Source organism: Cebidichthys violaceus, unplaced genomic scaffold (assembly GCF_023349555.1).
Source record: "Cebidichthys violaceus isolate CVI_PGR_0920_01 unplaced genomic scaffold, fCebVio1.0.p SCAF_10, whole genome shotgun sequence".
NCBI classification, from domain to species: domain Eukaryota; kingdom Metazoa; phylum Chordata; class Actinopteri; order Perciformes; family Stichaeidae; genus Cebidichthys; species Cebidichthys violaceus.
Genome location: NW_027176263.1, coordinates 8176365 through 8193138, shown reverse-complemented (window position 1 = coordinate 8193138; position 16774 = coordinate 8176365). Strand labels below are relative to the sequence as shown.

At 40.7% G+C, this 16774-nt stretch overlaps 1 protein-coding gene across 1 annotated transcript in view; it reads right to left on the bottom strand.

Moving 5' to 3' along the window:
• col19a1 (collagen type XIX alpha 1 chain) overlaps positions 1 to 16774 on the bottom strand; it is a 101612-nt gene that overhangs the window by 30222 nt on the left and 54616 nt on the right. The window contains exons 17-27 of the mRNA XM_068724160.1: positions 13644 to 13688; positions 11980 to 12015; positions 8303 to 8356; positions 8184 to 8228; positions 6979 to 7011; positions 3677 to 3715; positions 3515 to 3550; positions 2139 to 2174; positions 1668 to 1712; positions 967 to 1020; positions 433 to 486 (exon numbers count right to left, since the gene is read on the bottom strand). Of these exons, the coding sequence (XP_068580261.1) occupies positions 433 to 486; positions 967 to 1020; positions 1668 to 1712; positions 2139 to 2174; positions 3515 to 3550; positions 3677 to 3715; positions 6979 to 7011; positions 8184 to 8228; positions 8303 to 8356; positions 11980 to 12015; positions 13644 to 13688 (477 nt within the window). The remainder of the gene's footprint in view (positions 1 to 432; positions 487 to 966; positions 1021 to 1667; positions 1713 to 2138; positions 2175 to 3514; positions 3551 to 3676; positions 3716 to 6978; positions 7012 to 8183; positions 8229 to 8302; positions 8357 to 11979; positions 12016 to 13643; positions 13689 to 16774) is intronic.

Here is a 16774-nt window from a genome sequence, read left to right as displayed (position 1 = left end):
TGAATGGATCAGAGGTGTACAGCAGAGAGGAATATATATGTGAATGGATGTAGAAGGCTCCAGCACTTTAGGTTTCATTTCTCTGCCCGTGGGTGTAACACAGTGACTCCAGTGGGTGGGGAGTCTTGAGTACTTTCTTTATTTTGACGAGTGACAAACACCAACAAATATGCATCTCAACTGCACACTCTTCCACTTTCAACACAGTGTTTGGAACAAGTCCGACTGCATGAAGACATTTGTGTACAAATAGCAGAGTTCTCAGAGGCATCAGAGGCAGGAACACCAAGTTAAAACTTGATTGAGAACGGCATGCAGGGCCAGTAATCTGAAAGGTGTCGTCACGAGTTGTCTAGCATGTTCAGCATGTGATAAAACATCATAGCTTCATATTTTTCTTTGAGGAGAGAACTTAATTTGAAGTTTACCTACCTTTTCTCCTTTCAGGCCATCTCTCCCAGGCAACCCTGACTCCCCTAGCGAGCCCTGTAAATAGTGGTGAAAAGAGACACATCTATCACCAGGCCTTCATCTCCTCACACACATTTATCTCCTCCTCCTCACTGCTTCAGTGGGCTGCCGTGTTCCAACATAATTTCCCTTAGCCAGGATTTATGAAATGCCTCTTTTCCCTCCCTGCTTTTGAGTAAAGACAGATGCTCATTACCGAAGCAGGTGTGGAGAACAGATTGAGCCTCTGCCTCCGTTCCTGGCATAAAGAGCTTAGATTTGCCTCTTTCCACTAATTAATTCTTAAATTTGATTACTGATCGTCTGTGTAAAAATTCTGGACTTTTCTCCCTACTTCCTCTCTGTCTCTGCCTGTTGAGGTTTATCTGTTTATCTCTCTCTTTCATTTTGGCAGGCTGACTTAGAGAGTAGAGGATATGGCAAGGTGACAGATAAGGCAATCAAAGAAAGGAAGGCTTGACATGAAGTGCTAGTGTCTAGCGCCAATATACTTACTGGCTCGCCTGGGAGTCCTGGGAGACCAGTGGGTCCAGGCAGGCCTTGCTTACCCTGGCAAAACACAAAGGAAAGCAATACGTTGGGCTATTTTCTCCCTTTGTTTGGTGACAGAACTGTCTGGGCTTTCAAATGTTACAGCCCAGCCTGCTAAACTGGACACGACATTCGAGAGTATTTCAAATAACAGTGTTGTTTAAATGCCGCCCCTGCTACCTTTTTTAATAAGCCATGGTTAGTTTCATGGCAATTACTGTATGACGAGGATATGATCATGACTGAGGAACAGTAGGTTTGTATGCACAACTTATTTCAAATACATAAAAAAATCAATAAAAGGTTATCTGCATTATTATGACGGTTTTATAATATTTTCATGAACCAAGTTAAAAAAAATACTCGAGTATCCTCAATTACAAGAGTCAAGACCTCTTGACTCTTGGTTTACAGTGAATGCATTTGCAATAGTCATGTAGACTAAGCATTAGCGTGTTAAAAATGTAATATGCAATTATCGTTTACATTTATCCCCTTATTAAAAGATTAACGTGTCAGGAATTCTCTTCTTCCAGTTTTATTAATGACCTAAACTTTGAAATTTGAAACCTTCGTCTCACTGTTGCTTATATTCAGCAGGTTTTTTTCTCTGTTTGACCTGCTGTAAGTAGTACAGCTGACATAAGATAAATACAAAGACTCACCTCTGGTCCTTGATCCCCCTTGAGTCCTGGCGGACCGATGTTTCCCTGTTATAGCACCAACAAAGGATGAGTGAGAGGTATGGGGGAGGCAGGAAAATGGAGGAAAAAAACATTATGCTTGCCACAACACAATATCTGAATTCAAGATAGAAAAGAATGAGGCATAAAAGTCGACAATGGACAGGAGTTACGGTGTGTTGCTATCGAAATATGAGGCTTAAAAACACCAAAAAGGACATGTATGATCTCTGGAATGTTGTCGTGTTGGACTTACTGTATATCAAAGAAAGTTTGTTTTTTTCATACAATACAAATGGCTTTCATCAACAATAATTGACCCTGTTGTAACCGTTGTTGCACAACACAGAGTAATATTCAATGGGTATAAAAAGACTTTGGAGCCCTATTTTGTTGGCAGTGGGTATCAATGCCGAACTTCTAGTGCAAGTGTTATGTCTTACAACAAGTTACCTTGAAGCCTTGCAGTCCTTGAGTCCCTCTATCCCCCTTTAGAACGTAAAGGAGACAACCATCATTTGTCAAGAAGTACATAAAGAAAATAGTCATGCCTAACCCCAGTCACCTTCTGATGACTGGGGTTAAGCTTAAAAAAATGTCCTGAAGGACCTTCATGAAGTACGCTTTCATATTGTGTGAATACAATCAAAGCAGTAACTTAAAACAAATACCTCTGAGATACTATACAGAACCTTTTATGCTCTTGCCTTAGTACATCATTTATCATTTGCAGCTTCTTATATCTCTACATGTAATTTCTAGTTCCTTTTCATTTAGCTGACAGTCTTTTGATGTTAGGTTAATAGCTGCATCTGTGGCTTTGTAATCTGCTTGCCTCAAGTAGATGCATCTGTTGTTTTGAAGTCCAAACAATAATCGTATGCCAATTTATTCTGTGTTCCACCTCTGTGGTGCACAAAGGCCCTGTTCACACCTGGTATTAACATGCGTCTCGAGTGATACGATCACAAGAGCACAGCTCTAAGTGCAAGTATGAATGCATCCAACACGCATTGAGGAAAGAGGTATATTGGGCAGCACATGACCACATTCTTTTAGCAGTGTAATGTGTAGTGTTTACGTGAATGTGTCCTGGGCCACTTTGGACCATCTACACAACGGACGTGTTCTGCGTAAGCAGAAGTATGTACTCAACGACGTCATATTAAAGTGCTACTACAGGCAACAACTACAGACAAAAAAAAGTAAACTGGCTTTGTCCAAACCTTCGGAAATTTTTGAAAAGCCCATAGTGAAATATTACAAGTGCGTCAAACATCTTGGGTGATTTGGTTTACCTGGAACAAGCCGAGGAATAGACCCAGTCTGTATTGTTTAGATTTCTTCTTCTTTTAATTTCTGGCAGACAAGGCAAGGGAAGGACATCACTGCCTCCCGCCGGTTAAAAACAACAATGCATTTGGTCTTCGTAAACAGAAATGATGTATGTGTGTATTTGCATATAGAGCTGGGAAGTGAGATCCAATGACAAGTGAAGGGGTCGCTGGAGACACATTTTGAGACACATTCTAATGCTAGGTGTGAACAGGCGTACTTATAGCTGTCTACTTGTGATCGGATCACCCAGGACGTATGCTAATGCCAGGTGTGAACTGGAGGACATCAAACTCATCTGAACAGCAGGTGATGTTCAGTTGTTCTTTCCGAATCAAATGCCAACATTGCTTTTGTTGAGGTTACATAAGGAATGGAAACATGATCGCACGCTGTGGTGTCATATGGTGGATGCAATGAAAACTAATACTGAGTTTCTTATAATCAAATTATCTTTACTGAGAAATACAGTAATAATGAGGGGAAATATTTACCTCATCTCCTTTTTCTCCCTTCTCCTTCATTTCATCCTACAACATACGAGAAAACAGGCCACTTCAGAATCTGACTGAAGTGTACATTGTTTACAAATTGAAGAGGGACCACAGACACCATACACTAACATTTCAAGTTTTATGATACAAACAGCTGCTTACAGTTCCAGAGAGGTGTCTTAATCCATGAGCTGTCATCACCTAGAAGTAGGGAAAAAGACACAGTGTCCACTGATCTCACAATTACTGCAAGTGAAAGCTGTTGATTGTGTTTAAAAGCAATATAGAAGTAAACATGTTTTCTTGGTTAACAAATATAAAACAAATTCATATCTAGATAGAATGTTTTTATATTTCTTTTCGATCTTAAGTGAATTTCAGAAATGGGGCAGAGCTTCTTACAACAAAACTAAATGAAATGAAAGGGGCAAGGTCAAGAGCAATCAGCTGAGGTAGACTGATGCCTGAAAACTACTACGGGTGAAGAGAAGAAATGTCCACATTAATACCCAAGTCAAAGCAGCAATTGTTTCTACAGAGTTACTTGATCCTCATATTATTCTTTGTAGAGGTGACACATGAAATCAAAGACCTGCTAATAATATTACAACGGATCAGAACACAATCTGACAGCACTTCATCAAATAAAAATACAGATGAAAATTCTCCTCGGACACACTGAGAATTAACTACTATTCAATGGCCAAACTATTGACATAAAAGAACATTCAATTGACATTGAACACAAATGTATACACAAATGCATTCCAGTTGTCGAATGTTTATTTTCACCACTTTAAAAACATTAAATTTGTCTCTAAATTGCAGTTCAAAGAAGGGTCACAATTATTTATTTTAGCCCCACACACCAGGGAGAGATGGTGTAGTCATTGAAGATAAAAGTGATTGTTTCAGATGGACTGCTCATGATCACATTTCTTTGTTGACACTGGAATCTATATAATAAAAGCAGGTGACACAGGCACATCAAGACACCATTAATTGGTGTAAATTGCACACAATGTTTCAAAAGCAAGGCCAATGTTTAAATCCCAATGTATTATAAAAAGCAATCTAGAGAGCAAACCTAATTATCCATCTATAATAATAAGAACTCATTACATCTAACTGTCCTTGGGCCCTTTGTATTGTGTTAACCACATGTTTCACCCCTGTATGCAGTTGTAACCAGTTCAGTCTTGGGTGGTTTTGGTATAACGAGCAAAGAAGCAAGAGCCAACAGAAGCAATCTTGGAACTGAAAGACACACCAAGATGGGGAAAATGTTGGTGCCCCCATAGCACTTCACTTTTGGAAGGATGTGCCTTCTTTTGAGGTCACTGGTTTCTTTTCCATTTTAGTTTTTTTTCTTTTTTTCTATGTCCACCTGTTCAGGTGTCATTGTTTCCGGACTAGTGTGTACCAGCGAGCCCTTTGAGAGTGTTACTGTGATATAGGGCTATACAAATAAACTTGACATGAAGCCCTCCTTCAGAAGCAACGATAAAAATAACCTTCGGTAAGGTACTGAATCCCTTGTTAGACCCGGTGGATTGTCTGCATAATCAGTCAACCTTCAACCTGCAGTCACTCACCAAAGCAGCTGCTGTCATTTTTTTTTCGACTCAGATGCTGAACAGTGTGTCAGTTCCATCAGTATGTGACCAGATCAGAAATGTCAGCCAGGTTGTTTTTTTTAAAGAAAAAGTGAAATACCACATCGAACCTTTTCTTTAAAATAACTTGGAAAACCTGTTTCAGTTTAATAGATTATAAAATTCTATTGGAAAGCAACACTGGCAGCAATAAAAACAGGACAGCCTCAGAGCTGAAAACTGTTTTGCCACTTTAAGGGGGGGAAGTGGGGGAAGTGATGGCAATGCATGCCTTTAAGCCCACTGCTCCTCCCCGTCACTAATAAACAGAGGCACAAGAAGGTTTATGAAGGGAGGGTAATGATCCAAACCCTTGCTTCTGCTGTGTAAGGGAAATCAATGCTTAACTGCCAAAATTATCTGCCACGGGAAAGCAGAGCATAGACAGAGACTGGCACTAAATATTCAAACAGCCTCATTTATCAAATGACTAATGTTCTCCCCTCTGCAGTGTGCTATAGTATTGTATACATCTCCTATATCTCGGGTGGCCCATACCTCACTGCACAACAGTGAACACAACTGACTTTTCGTTTTGATAGAACATTTGTCTTGCTTCCTCAGTTGAAATGAAATTTGAATTTGGGGAAAAGAGACAACTATTCAAAAATAATTGCAAAGCAAGACCTCAATGTTTTGAAAAGGCATTACAACCGCCTCTATTGATATCTATTCTTATTAAGGGAGTAGACTTGTTGATGGTTAGACAGAAACCAGTGAAACCAGTGGAGGGTGAGCGATATTTGTTCTCTGTGTAATTAAGTTGTCAAATTTCCATATGAATCGCTTGCTAACAAGCAATGAGAATAAAAATGAAAGCAATCAAACTTTGTTTCCAAGCTTGTGTCTGAAGCCTTCAGAGGCTTAACAGGCAGCAAGTCTTTAGAAACAAAACCCATTAGGACAGAGTCATCGAAATGTCAAACCCCCTCACTTTGCGACATGTGAACTCCAACACCATGCTTTCATTTGACACTTTTATACTTATGTACTCATATAGTTGCAGCATTTTTTTGAGTAATTTCTTCCCCCTCACAGATCTTTTACTGATTTGTCACAATGTGTTTCTGACTTTGAAATGTCGGAGCAATGAGTTCTATCATCCCAGCACCACCCACCCTGTGTCACCTTCAGCGTGCATCAGACAGCCACCATGACGTCAGGGTTTCTGTGCTTTTATCCGTTTCTCTACTAAAAGCAGCACTACTGTAGTGTCTTCCAACAAAAATCCTTTTACTATAATTTACAATTATGGACATTATAAACAGGTCATGTTCTGCATGGCCCCCATTAATTTACACTGCAAAGATTCTTTTTTTGCTCCAAGTGAAAGATTACGACATCAGTGGGTGATGGCTAGTGCAAATGTGTTAATTTAATACTAGATAGGAAAAGGAAATCACAGTTCACAGCTTGCAGTGCAGGCTATTTTGTGCTGAGAACATTGAAAAAAAAAATCACTGGGAGCTTGTTGCCAACTATCAGTGAGTTCACTACCTGTAAAAAAGAAGCTCTTCCTTGGAGAAATTCAACAGAGCTAATCTCAACTGCCTTGAAAAGGCTGTCCATGTTTCATGCTCTTCATCAACACTGTTCCACTGTTGTATTTTCTTTTAGAAGTTTGTCTTAAAATTACATATCTAAAGACTGAACAAATCTGCAGGCTTGTCAAGGAATGGAAAATGGTCTCAAGATGACATGTCACCCTGTTGGAGATGTCGCTGCAAAGGCAAACACTGCGCAGCATAAATAAAACCTCATACTAATTGACAATGAACGACACTCTGTAAGGTGGGTTTTTGTACTTACGGGACCAGGAGGACCAGGGGGACCAACATCACCCTGAAAATATAACAGAAACATAATATCAATCGCTACATTCAAAAGACTGATAGACAGAGAGAGAGAGAGAGAGACAGCGACAAAAACAGGTACAGTATAAAAAAAAATACACAGCAAAAACATTGCACTTGAGAAACTACTTTTGAAAGCAAATTGCCACAGATGACCTCAAACAGCTACATCAATGGATTTTAAATCAACAATAAAAGAGGCAATAACATGACCAGACCTTAGAGAAAATACTGGCCTGCTCAAGTGATCTAAAAAGAGCCATGAGATGAGGGGAAAGAAAAAAACAAAAACACCATACCAAAGCATACTTCAATGCTGCATGTGCATCATGTAGAACAATGGTGTGTGTGTGTGTGTGTGTGTGTGTGTGTGTGTGCATGTGTGTGTGTGTGTGTGTGTGTGCATGTATTAATGGGCGTACTGGGTGCTCCAGGGAACCATAGACGGTTCTTAATTGTGATGCATTGCATTTGGGAGCCTCTACTCTTCCATTCATAATTTACAAGCTATAACTTGTGTGCTTTTAACAAAGCAAGAACAAAACACAACATCTGCATATATACAGTACCATTAACAACTAAAAAGCACTCCGTAAATACATGCTGTACTGTACCAAGCCTACACAATCCTCTAAATGAGCAATTTTAATAACAGAAAAGGTTTAGAAGATTAAAATCTGGATTTGGAGCATATACCTTAATCCTGGGAACATAAGGATTTAAGGGTTTGATTAAACAAGTCGCACAGCTCATGTGCAATTTACCATGCTATATTCTCATGTTATTAATTTAAACATTTTTGGCTACCATGACACCATGAAGGTAAGGTTAGGTCAGGTAAAGGACTTTAGCCATGCTTGGGCCATCACTTGGGTCCAGAGGATAGAACATCACAGTCAAACATCCTATGATTTTGTACAGATGCATGGTTCCCAGAGGATGAGTCCTACTGACTTTGGTGATCCCATTACTTTCTCCTCTAGCACTACCGTGAGTTTGACATTTTGGGATTAAGTGGAATATCTCAACAACTATTGGATGGATTATCATGGAATTTGGTACATATATCCATGGTGACCATACAACACATTCTAAGGACTTTTGTGATCCTCTGATCTGCTTCTCTGATCATGTATGACACTTGACATTGATGTGGCTTACTTTTTGTCCTTTCATTCCGCCGGCCCCTTCCGCACTTGGCTGACCCTGTGGAAGGAGGCCTTGGTTAATGACTCCGTAACATGACGTCATTGTAAACGTCACTGCCGTAAAATACCTACAGGGTCTCCTTTATCTCCTTTTCCCCACGGGACTGCAGACTCCCCCCGCTCCACCTGTATATGAACAGAGTAGATCATTGACAGTGACTGACAGCAAAGGCAGGGCAAAAAAAGATGGAAAGCTCAGAAAGTGAAACTTAGACAAGGGCAGACGTTATGCATGAGTAATCAAAAAAACGTACACAGTGTCATCTCAGAATAAAACCGATTATAATCATGGTGGGAATAAAAGGGAACACTATGTGACTTTGTGACGCTATGGTGTTGAAAGTGTAGCAGGATAATGCTAAACTCAAGCCCCTGTTGCATTGCAGCACATTTCCATGTTCAAATCATTCCCCTGGCTGCCAATAGATGGCACTTTATGACTGCTGGTGAGCTGTCCTTAGAGTATTTTTAATAGGATTTGTTCCTGTCAGTTTTGTGGAGAGTCCTCTAAGTAAACAGAAACCTTGGTCAAGACACACTGCGAATGTGTAATTAAAAAGATTTGTGTTAGAACATTGTCAAATTCTTAAAGCATCAGCAGAATCACACTGTATGCATTTCCCACCTTCTGATTACCAGCAATCATTTTAGTTACATAGCAGATGTTTGGCAAATAATTCACCAAATGCATCTGGAGATGCAGAAATGCATTGTTTCACATCCCTGGACCCGCTTAACAAAGGTCATTTGTTGTGATCATTTTGTTCTTTTCCAAACAGAAAAAAAATGTAGCTTGTTCAACAGAGATTGTAGTTCTTTTGTATGACGTGTACAGATTTGTAGGGAACGCTCCAGCGATTACGACATTATGGAGCATCTGTTTAGCAATCTGAGAAGACATCTGAGAAAGGTTGCAGCATGTTTGCACACTCCTTAGCGGCGCCTTGACTCTCACAAACAATATCTGCCATTCAGTTGCAGCCCCTCCCCCACGCCTTCACCCCGCTAACGGCAGCCGCTGTGATAGCGTTCATTTAATGAGTTATAGTTACTGTTTCCTCATCCAAATTATGAGCTGTTATTAAGTCAGTACACTGCTGCGATGTATGAACAGATGGATTGTTCTATTAATATTTTAGGCGGGGAGGACGGACTAGTGGCAAAATTGACTTTGAGTACTAATTGAATTCTGTTCAGCTTTATCAACCACATGGGAACTCGTGATTTTACCACCATAATCTTAACATAATCTTATCAATTTTATCATTGTTGGCCTGCTATCAATCAGAGGCCATTTTCTTAACAAAGGCTGCTCACAATACAGTACAGTATGTCTTACAGTGACTATATACCATGCTTTACAGTCATTAGTCGATGTAAATCACAGACTTATATATGTTTAAATATTTCTGTTGTAAGATCGCCATGGAAGATCATTCAAAGTCAGTTTATTGGCAGAGAGGTATGTAACAAGTTAATAAGCCTTTCAAATGAGATTAACTGCAGCACGGCCCGTATTTATCTAGATTATCACTGTATTTACACAATGAGAAAGCCCAAAGACAGGGAAACGGTCCACCTGTGGACGTCTGTGGGTGGTATGTTCACTTTGAGGCACCTCCAGTCATCAAACTGTAATTTAGCCTGTAATCTGCATCCCTCTCCGTCTCTCCATCACTGTCTGCAGCGTTCTGTCAGAGCCGGTTTGAGACTGTCAGTGGGAGATACCGTTATGGAGATGTGATTCATGAGAACACCGCCTTCCCGGCACAGACTTTTTTGTTTTTCACTTTAAAACATTCACAGTCTGCTGAGCGAGTGAGAGGGGGCCGGACTCACACAGATGTTACATGAGCTGCAGTTTAGTCTAACTTGCGTCTGTTTTGTCTAAGCTAAAAAATGCACAAGGATGGCCACTGAGAGGCAGGGAGGATCTCTGATGCTGCTCAATTATTACTGTTCCTGGAAACTGTTACTTTCCATTCCATTTAGCTTCTCTTCCTTATTATGCTGGATTGTGTAAATTCCTTTAAATGTGGGGCTATGCTTTCACTTTAACGGATTAAAATGTGAAGTGATTTCTCTGGGACAAGAGCGTTTTTCTTGTCATCCACAGTAAGCATGAATTTTTAATGACAAACGGAAGATGTATCTGTAATGTAAGGGTATTGCTGATTCGTGGCCAGGGCACGGCAGACATACACATTGAATGTAAGCTTTCTTTGTGGTGCGTTTCTCCATAACATCAGCAGGAGTCAAAGAGAACGCTATAATCATATTATTTAATCATATTATTTAATCATAAAGCAACCTTTAATCTAATCTCAAACGGGTAGCTTTGGTCTCCTGCAGGCATTGTCACCTGCAGGTGTTACTCTACCTTTCATCATTCTGAAATCAGTTTGATGTTACAGAAAGCCGATGGGTTTGCTTTCTTTAAAACTTCTGTTAGAGTTTAACCCACAATGCTGAACAATAATTATTTGTTACTGTTACTGCATTTTCATCACTGGTGATAAAAATCAAAAAGACTTATGAAAGGAATTGCAAAACAGATGCTAAACACAAAATCTCAGAGCTGTTTTCCTCTCTGCCAACTGAAGGTTTGCATTTTACAGCTCCATTTTATGATATGAGAATGATTCAAGCGAGATAATAAAATTGCCACTCAGTAGCCAATTACAGAAAACTCATGAAAAGTTAATCAAGGTAATCTCTGTTTGCCATTTTATTCTTAAGCATGACTTACTAGGGCATGTAAATATCGTGCTATTTCTCATCCAAATGAAACCACTATCCATTGTGCCTTCACCGATGGTATATCTACTGCTATCCCATTTGTTTTGAGGTAAAATACACGTGTCCTCATGCAGGAAACTTTCTTTTTCAAGGTTGGCCGGCTGACACCTCACCTTCCTCTGGGCAGAGGGAGCAGGAGGAATACTGTGGCCTGAGCTGACAACCCAGCAAAACGACGCACCTATACATCAAATGAACAGCTGCGGTCGGGAGGTTGTCCACTACACAATAGCTTTCACTCTCAGCATGATCACAAGTGGGCCACTGGAGGCCCGGTGGGTCGGTGGTGGGGGCTGAGGGGGTAAGTTTGGGTTTGTGAAGGAAGCGGGTAGCAGCAAAGACAGTAGGAGGCCTGGTAGAGGTTCATGTCTGCGCAGTTTTTTTTTACACCGCATATCTCATGAGCCTCTAGTGAGCTACGGCACCCCTGGGCTTCATGAAAATGATTACAGACCCTTTTTTGCAAAAGCACTGTATGTAATGGCCATCTGTCTGTTTGGAGTGTGAGCACTGAGTCACGCTGTGCTGCGCTGCAGGAGGTGCAAGGTGGAAACAGCTATTTAACTTGCACAGTAGATAGAGTAGATAGGCTACAATTGACTGAAAGGTGCCATTTCCAACGAGGGAGATCCGTTCCTGACTGCAAACACAAAAAATGTCAGTCAAGGACAGATGTCTGGTCACATATACGTCTGACTTGTCCAGGCGGACGACTTGGGACAATTACTTACACACTGTACGTCTTTATACAGACAACACTGCGCAGATGATTAAACTCCTCGCCTTTTTGGAGGACTGCTAGAATGAACACTGCTCAGTCATCTTGACAATTCACCCTTGCTGGAAGTGCGAGTAAGGGCCAGTTTATCAAATGGGGAGACAGCTCAAATCTACTTTAAATGCTACATGTCAGTACTTTGTTTTGTGATGAACAATGTTTTGAGGGATACCTTGACACTTGCTCCTTCCAGGGTTCCTGGGGGACCCTGCAATTACAAGCAGCGAAACAGCCTTTTCACACAGAGAAAGCATAGAAGGATTTCATGCCACAAAAAGAGGATTTATTTCTAATCATTGCACTTTAACCACCATAAGCTTTCCTGACCTTTATTTCAACCGTCACAGCAAAGGCCTGTTGTGTTCAAGTTTCTAACCTTTACACTAATGTTGGCTCTCATAAAGACATGGCTGGTCACAAGCACTCTATAGATTATCTGTAACGGTGTCTGTTGCATGCCTATCACAGGTCTCCTGTTGTCGCACAATGCTGATTTGGCTTAAAAATAACCGCTGCCCCCTCAAATGCACGCACCGTCCTGCTGCCAATGGACAAGAGAGAGTGATGCCCTGGTGTGTGTTTTGAATAGATGATTTTGCCCCTGAGATCTACCTCAGCAAAACAGGTGACTCATAAATGCCAATACCAGGGGATGGAGGCAAAGCTGGCACATGCTAAGAGTATCATCAGGACATTGCCATTTAGAAATGTCACACCTTCTCCGTCGTGTCTTTCCTTTGTCCTACGACTTGGTGTCCTACAACTTTATGAGTTATTAAGGAGGCAGGGGATACATTCAGTCATGCAGAAGAGGTTTAACAGTGAGTAGCTGAAATTTTACTCAAGATAATTGAATCTATTGAGCATAACGGTGATAGAAGCAGAACAGAATCTTTCTGGATTTGTGGATGGTATAAAGTATGACAAACCCTGATGTCCTGATCAAGAGTGTAATTAGGGCGATAGTGCATGAAAATAATTGGACACCCAAAGCTACGGAGCTACATGATGCCTTATTGCTCCTTTTTGTCCTGACATCAGAGCAGTTAAGGGCCTGACACGCTGTCTCCTTGAACACATTGTGGTGTTTGTGCCCTTTGCTTTGTGGGTCACTACACAAACACACAAACAGTGTCTGGGATTGGTTTGGACGCCTGAGGAAAACACCATAATTCAAGGAGTCAACGGGCCTTAAAGGCAGACTTGTCCTGCTCATCAATACAAGCATTCTCAAGAGCTACCTTAATATAACCCTTATGGTTTTGTGCTATTAATAAAGCCTGCTTGCAGCGGTATGGGAGAGGATTTTGAACAGATCAATACAGCCTAAGCATGGAATTAATGCACAAAGTTTCCAGAGATGTTTCACTAGTGAGAGTGTAATTCCTCCTTTTAAAGCTGGATTTTGTATTGCATGTCTGTTGTGCTGATTGACTGTTTGCTTTAATATGCCTTTATATTTATGATCACTTTGCAACTTTTGTAATGTGTCCACTTTTAGCCATATGTCTCAACTGAAATAAACACTGGTAATCTCAAGGGGAATTCCTGGTCAAATGAAGTTCAAATTAAATTGATTTTGAGGCTAGAAAAGCCAGAAAAAAAAGTGCTGTTCAAAGTGCTGCTGTATTATAATGTCTGAGCTAATCTTTCAGGGTGTGTCGTTTGGTTTCATTTGAAATCACTGCAGAAATATCAGGTTATTATTCCTAACATTGAGATGGATGCATAAAACAAAAAAATGTTGTATGTCTAGTTGTTGGTTTATTCATCTTTGTTCCTTCAATCAAAAAGAAAAATTGTATGTATGTGTCTGTGTTACTGGATATCATTTACAGGCAGGCCTCTGAGTCCAGGCTCCCCAGTCTTCCCTCTCCGTCCCTAAGGAAGAAAAAAAAAAAAAAGATTAAGATGAGTGAGTGGAGATAAAACAACAGGTGTGGTTGGGCATACATGCTGCCAGCAATTAAGGCTAGACAGCAACTCACAGTCTCTAATTTGCTTTTAATTAACAACAACAAAACAGCTTAATTGCTGCACCCCGTGCAGCCCACTAGTCTTTGTTCCCTCCTCTGGTTTACTGCCTCCTTTCCAGCTGTGTGAGTCCCTCAGTGCATCAATCAATCCGAGGAGCAGATACAGCCGCAAACAGGCCAAGCCAGCCAGTGCTGTCCAGCAATGCAAAACGAGGTCAGAAGGAAGTGACCATTTTCAACCATTTTTGCTTGTTTCGAAGGCGCTTCCTTTTTGACAACTCGTGAATTGCAAAAGGCCCTCGCGCTTGAAAGTTGGCGAGGCTTGAAAACCTGACATCGTAATGAGATGTAATGCGATCCGAACCAAACCAAAGTTGGTATAATGTACATTAAGAGGGTTTATATCCTTGTGAGAAAAGAGGATAAAGCTCTGTGGATATCCTTACAGCTATCCTATAAACTGGCAGAGCATCACTGGCCCTGTGTTATAAGGATGGAATTAGCTGGCTTTCACACACACAAGACGGATGTAAAATCAACTCAATTAGGAGATGGTAATACTCTGGCCAGTATCAATTCACCGCACAACAGTGTAATCAACGGCAGAAGTATGAGACAATGCAGATATCAGTATTATGGCTACACATGATTACCTCCTGCTAATAGGAGTTTCATCATCTGACAAATTGCTATATTGAATCATTGTATCTCTCTCCTACTGTATGTGTCAGAGTGGTTGGCATAAAAACACTTCTCTCCTCCACCGAGTTAGTTAGTTCTGTGGAGAAGGACGGATCACTGGCGGCTGAGAAAAAAATAGAGAATCACAAAGCAACGCCCCCGAATCTTTCCTTCTGAAACTCCATGTATGCAGACTTTGATTAACTGGGTCGAATTTGACATGTACGCTTGCCTGCAAAAAAACCCCAAAGCAAGGAACACTGAGAGCGATTGCTTTTAATCATCTGTTTATATGTGCGCTCATGCTTACATGCTGTTTGTGTTTCTGTTTGTAGTCCACAGATTACAGGAATAATGAAAAGCTGGAGAAGCCAAGGTGTAGTACAGTATTAACCCCAATAATGACACAGTGGAACCAGTGTGTGCCTCCTTTTGGGAATTGCACGCTTTCCTCTGTTCATTCTGTTTGATGTGCCAACAAAGGTTTGGCCAGCGCCTTTTGATCATCTGTGTTAATGTGGCTTTGAGGAAACGTGTGCTTTAATGTGAGCATGAATGAGTGCCACCTCGAGAAGAGCTGGAACTGCGCTGACGTGCAGAAACAGCACCTTTACACCTTAAAATCCTTTGCTTCAAATAGCTAACATTATATGGCGTTTGAACAGAATCTGTAAATGTAATTGGAGTGGGTTAGCTTTGTGACGGGAAAAGCCAAAGTAATCAGTCAGTGCTCGTGCGGATTCCAAACACATCACTTTAGTGTAGAAGGTCTACTTCGCACAAACAAAGACGCTGTTTTGGTGAGGGTGGACCGTGTTACATTTTTCTCTTTCACTGTGAATGAAAAGGCTGACATTGAATCATTGCTACATTTGCATGAAGTCCAGACTGTGTTTTCTAGCCTTATCGCCCTCTGCTGCCCTTTCTCCCCTGAACTCAACAACAAAAGCAGATTACATAGATAAGTAATTTAGCTAATGAATATTTAATTTGCTATTATTCCAAACAGGTCATGAATTATGCAGTTTTCTAAATTATTTCTCCACATTTACCCTTAAACCTCTTTTCATTTTGTGTCCACTTATTTGCATATTATCAGCAAAACAAACGGCGTTACGCTATCTCAGTTCTCAGCAAATCAATTTTGTTGATGACTTTATTTCCCCATTTGGTAAAGATTTCCTTTCTTTCTTTCGTACGTTTGGCTCACAAAAAGACATTTTAGTTTAATCTTGAATTACTGCCTTTATGACATAAGAGTCACATTGGATTTATATTCACTTGCCAGTTTACTAGGTACACCTACCTAAAAATAATGCATTGTAATACAACGGCCCTGCTATGAAGTCAATTTAATGGTGATCATAATATTCAGTTTTTGTTGAAACTGATGTAGAGAGGTGTTGATTCAACTCTATGGCCATTTAGAGGCAGTTTTTTGTTGTGGTGCTGATGAATTGTATTTCATTGTACTGAGAGGTGTTTCTAATATTAATGGTGCGTTCACACCAGCCTTACTTAGTCCGGTTAAACCAAACCCTGCAGCGTTTACCCCCTTGGTGCGGTTCATTTGGCTGGGTGTGAACGCCGGACAAACAACCATTTTCTGGTCGGCCTCTAAGTTTAGTTTCGGACCGCTTTCAAATAATATGTGGAGCGGTTCATTTCAGGTGTGAACACCGTACGAAAAACTATAACAGGAAGCGTACCATTTTATGTGTCATTTCATTGGTTAAAAAACATTTTCTTTTCCTTTTGTGTTGACTGGTGAACTGGTAGCCTATTGTCCCGTGGCAGGGGCCCTTTGTCTACAGTGTTTAAACTAAACAGGGCGTTCTCAGTATTAGCCAAGCTGAGTTAGCTGGATGTAGATGAACTTGGTTTATGTGGTGATGGAAGTCAAGGTTTTTCATCTTTGAAAAGATATTCATGTGATATTCATAAACACCAACGGCTCACTCATTTCCACTACAAAGCAATCCATTAAAAAGACTATACCAGGTGACATTGGGGTGAGACTGACACTTCTGTGTACAGACGACCTCTGGTTAGTACGCCATCCCCAGCAAATCTGTGCACAGTGACAAGAAATAATTTGTCCGGAGCGCAGCTGTCATCACCGTTTGCACTCAGTTGACTCTCCAAACTAAAACACCTGCCAGTGACACAGTGAAATAACTGCCTCTGAAGGGACATACTGGCTCTGCAATACTGAGATAATCAAGATGCCAGCAACCGCCGTAGTGCCCATGAGCATCCAAATACTACAGCAACAGATCAAACGGTGCAGCCTTTAGCACAAGAGCGTGA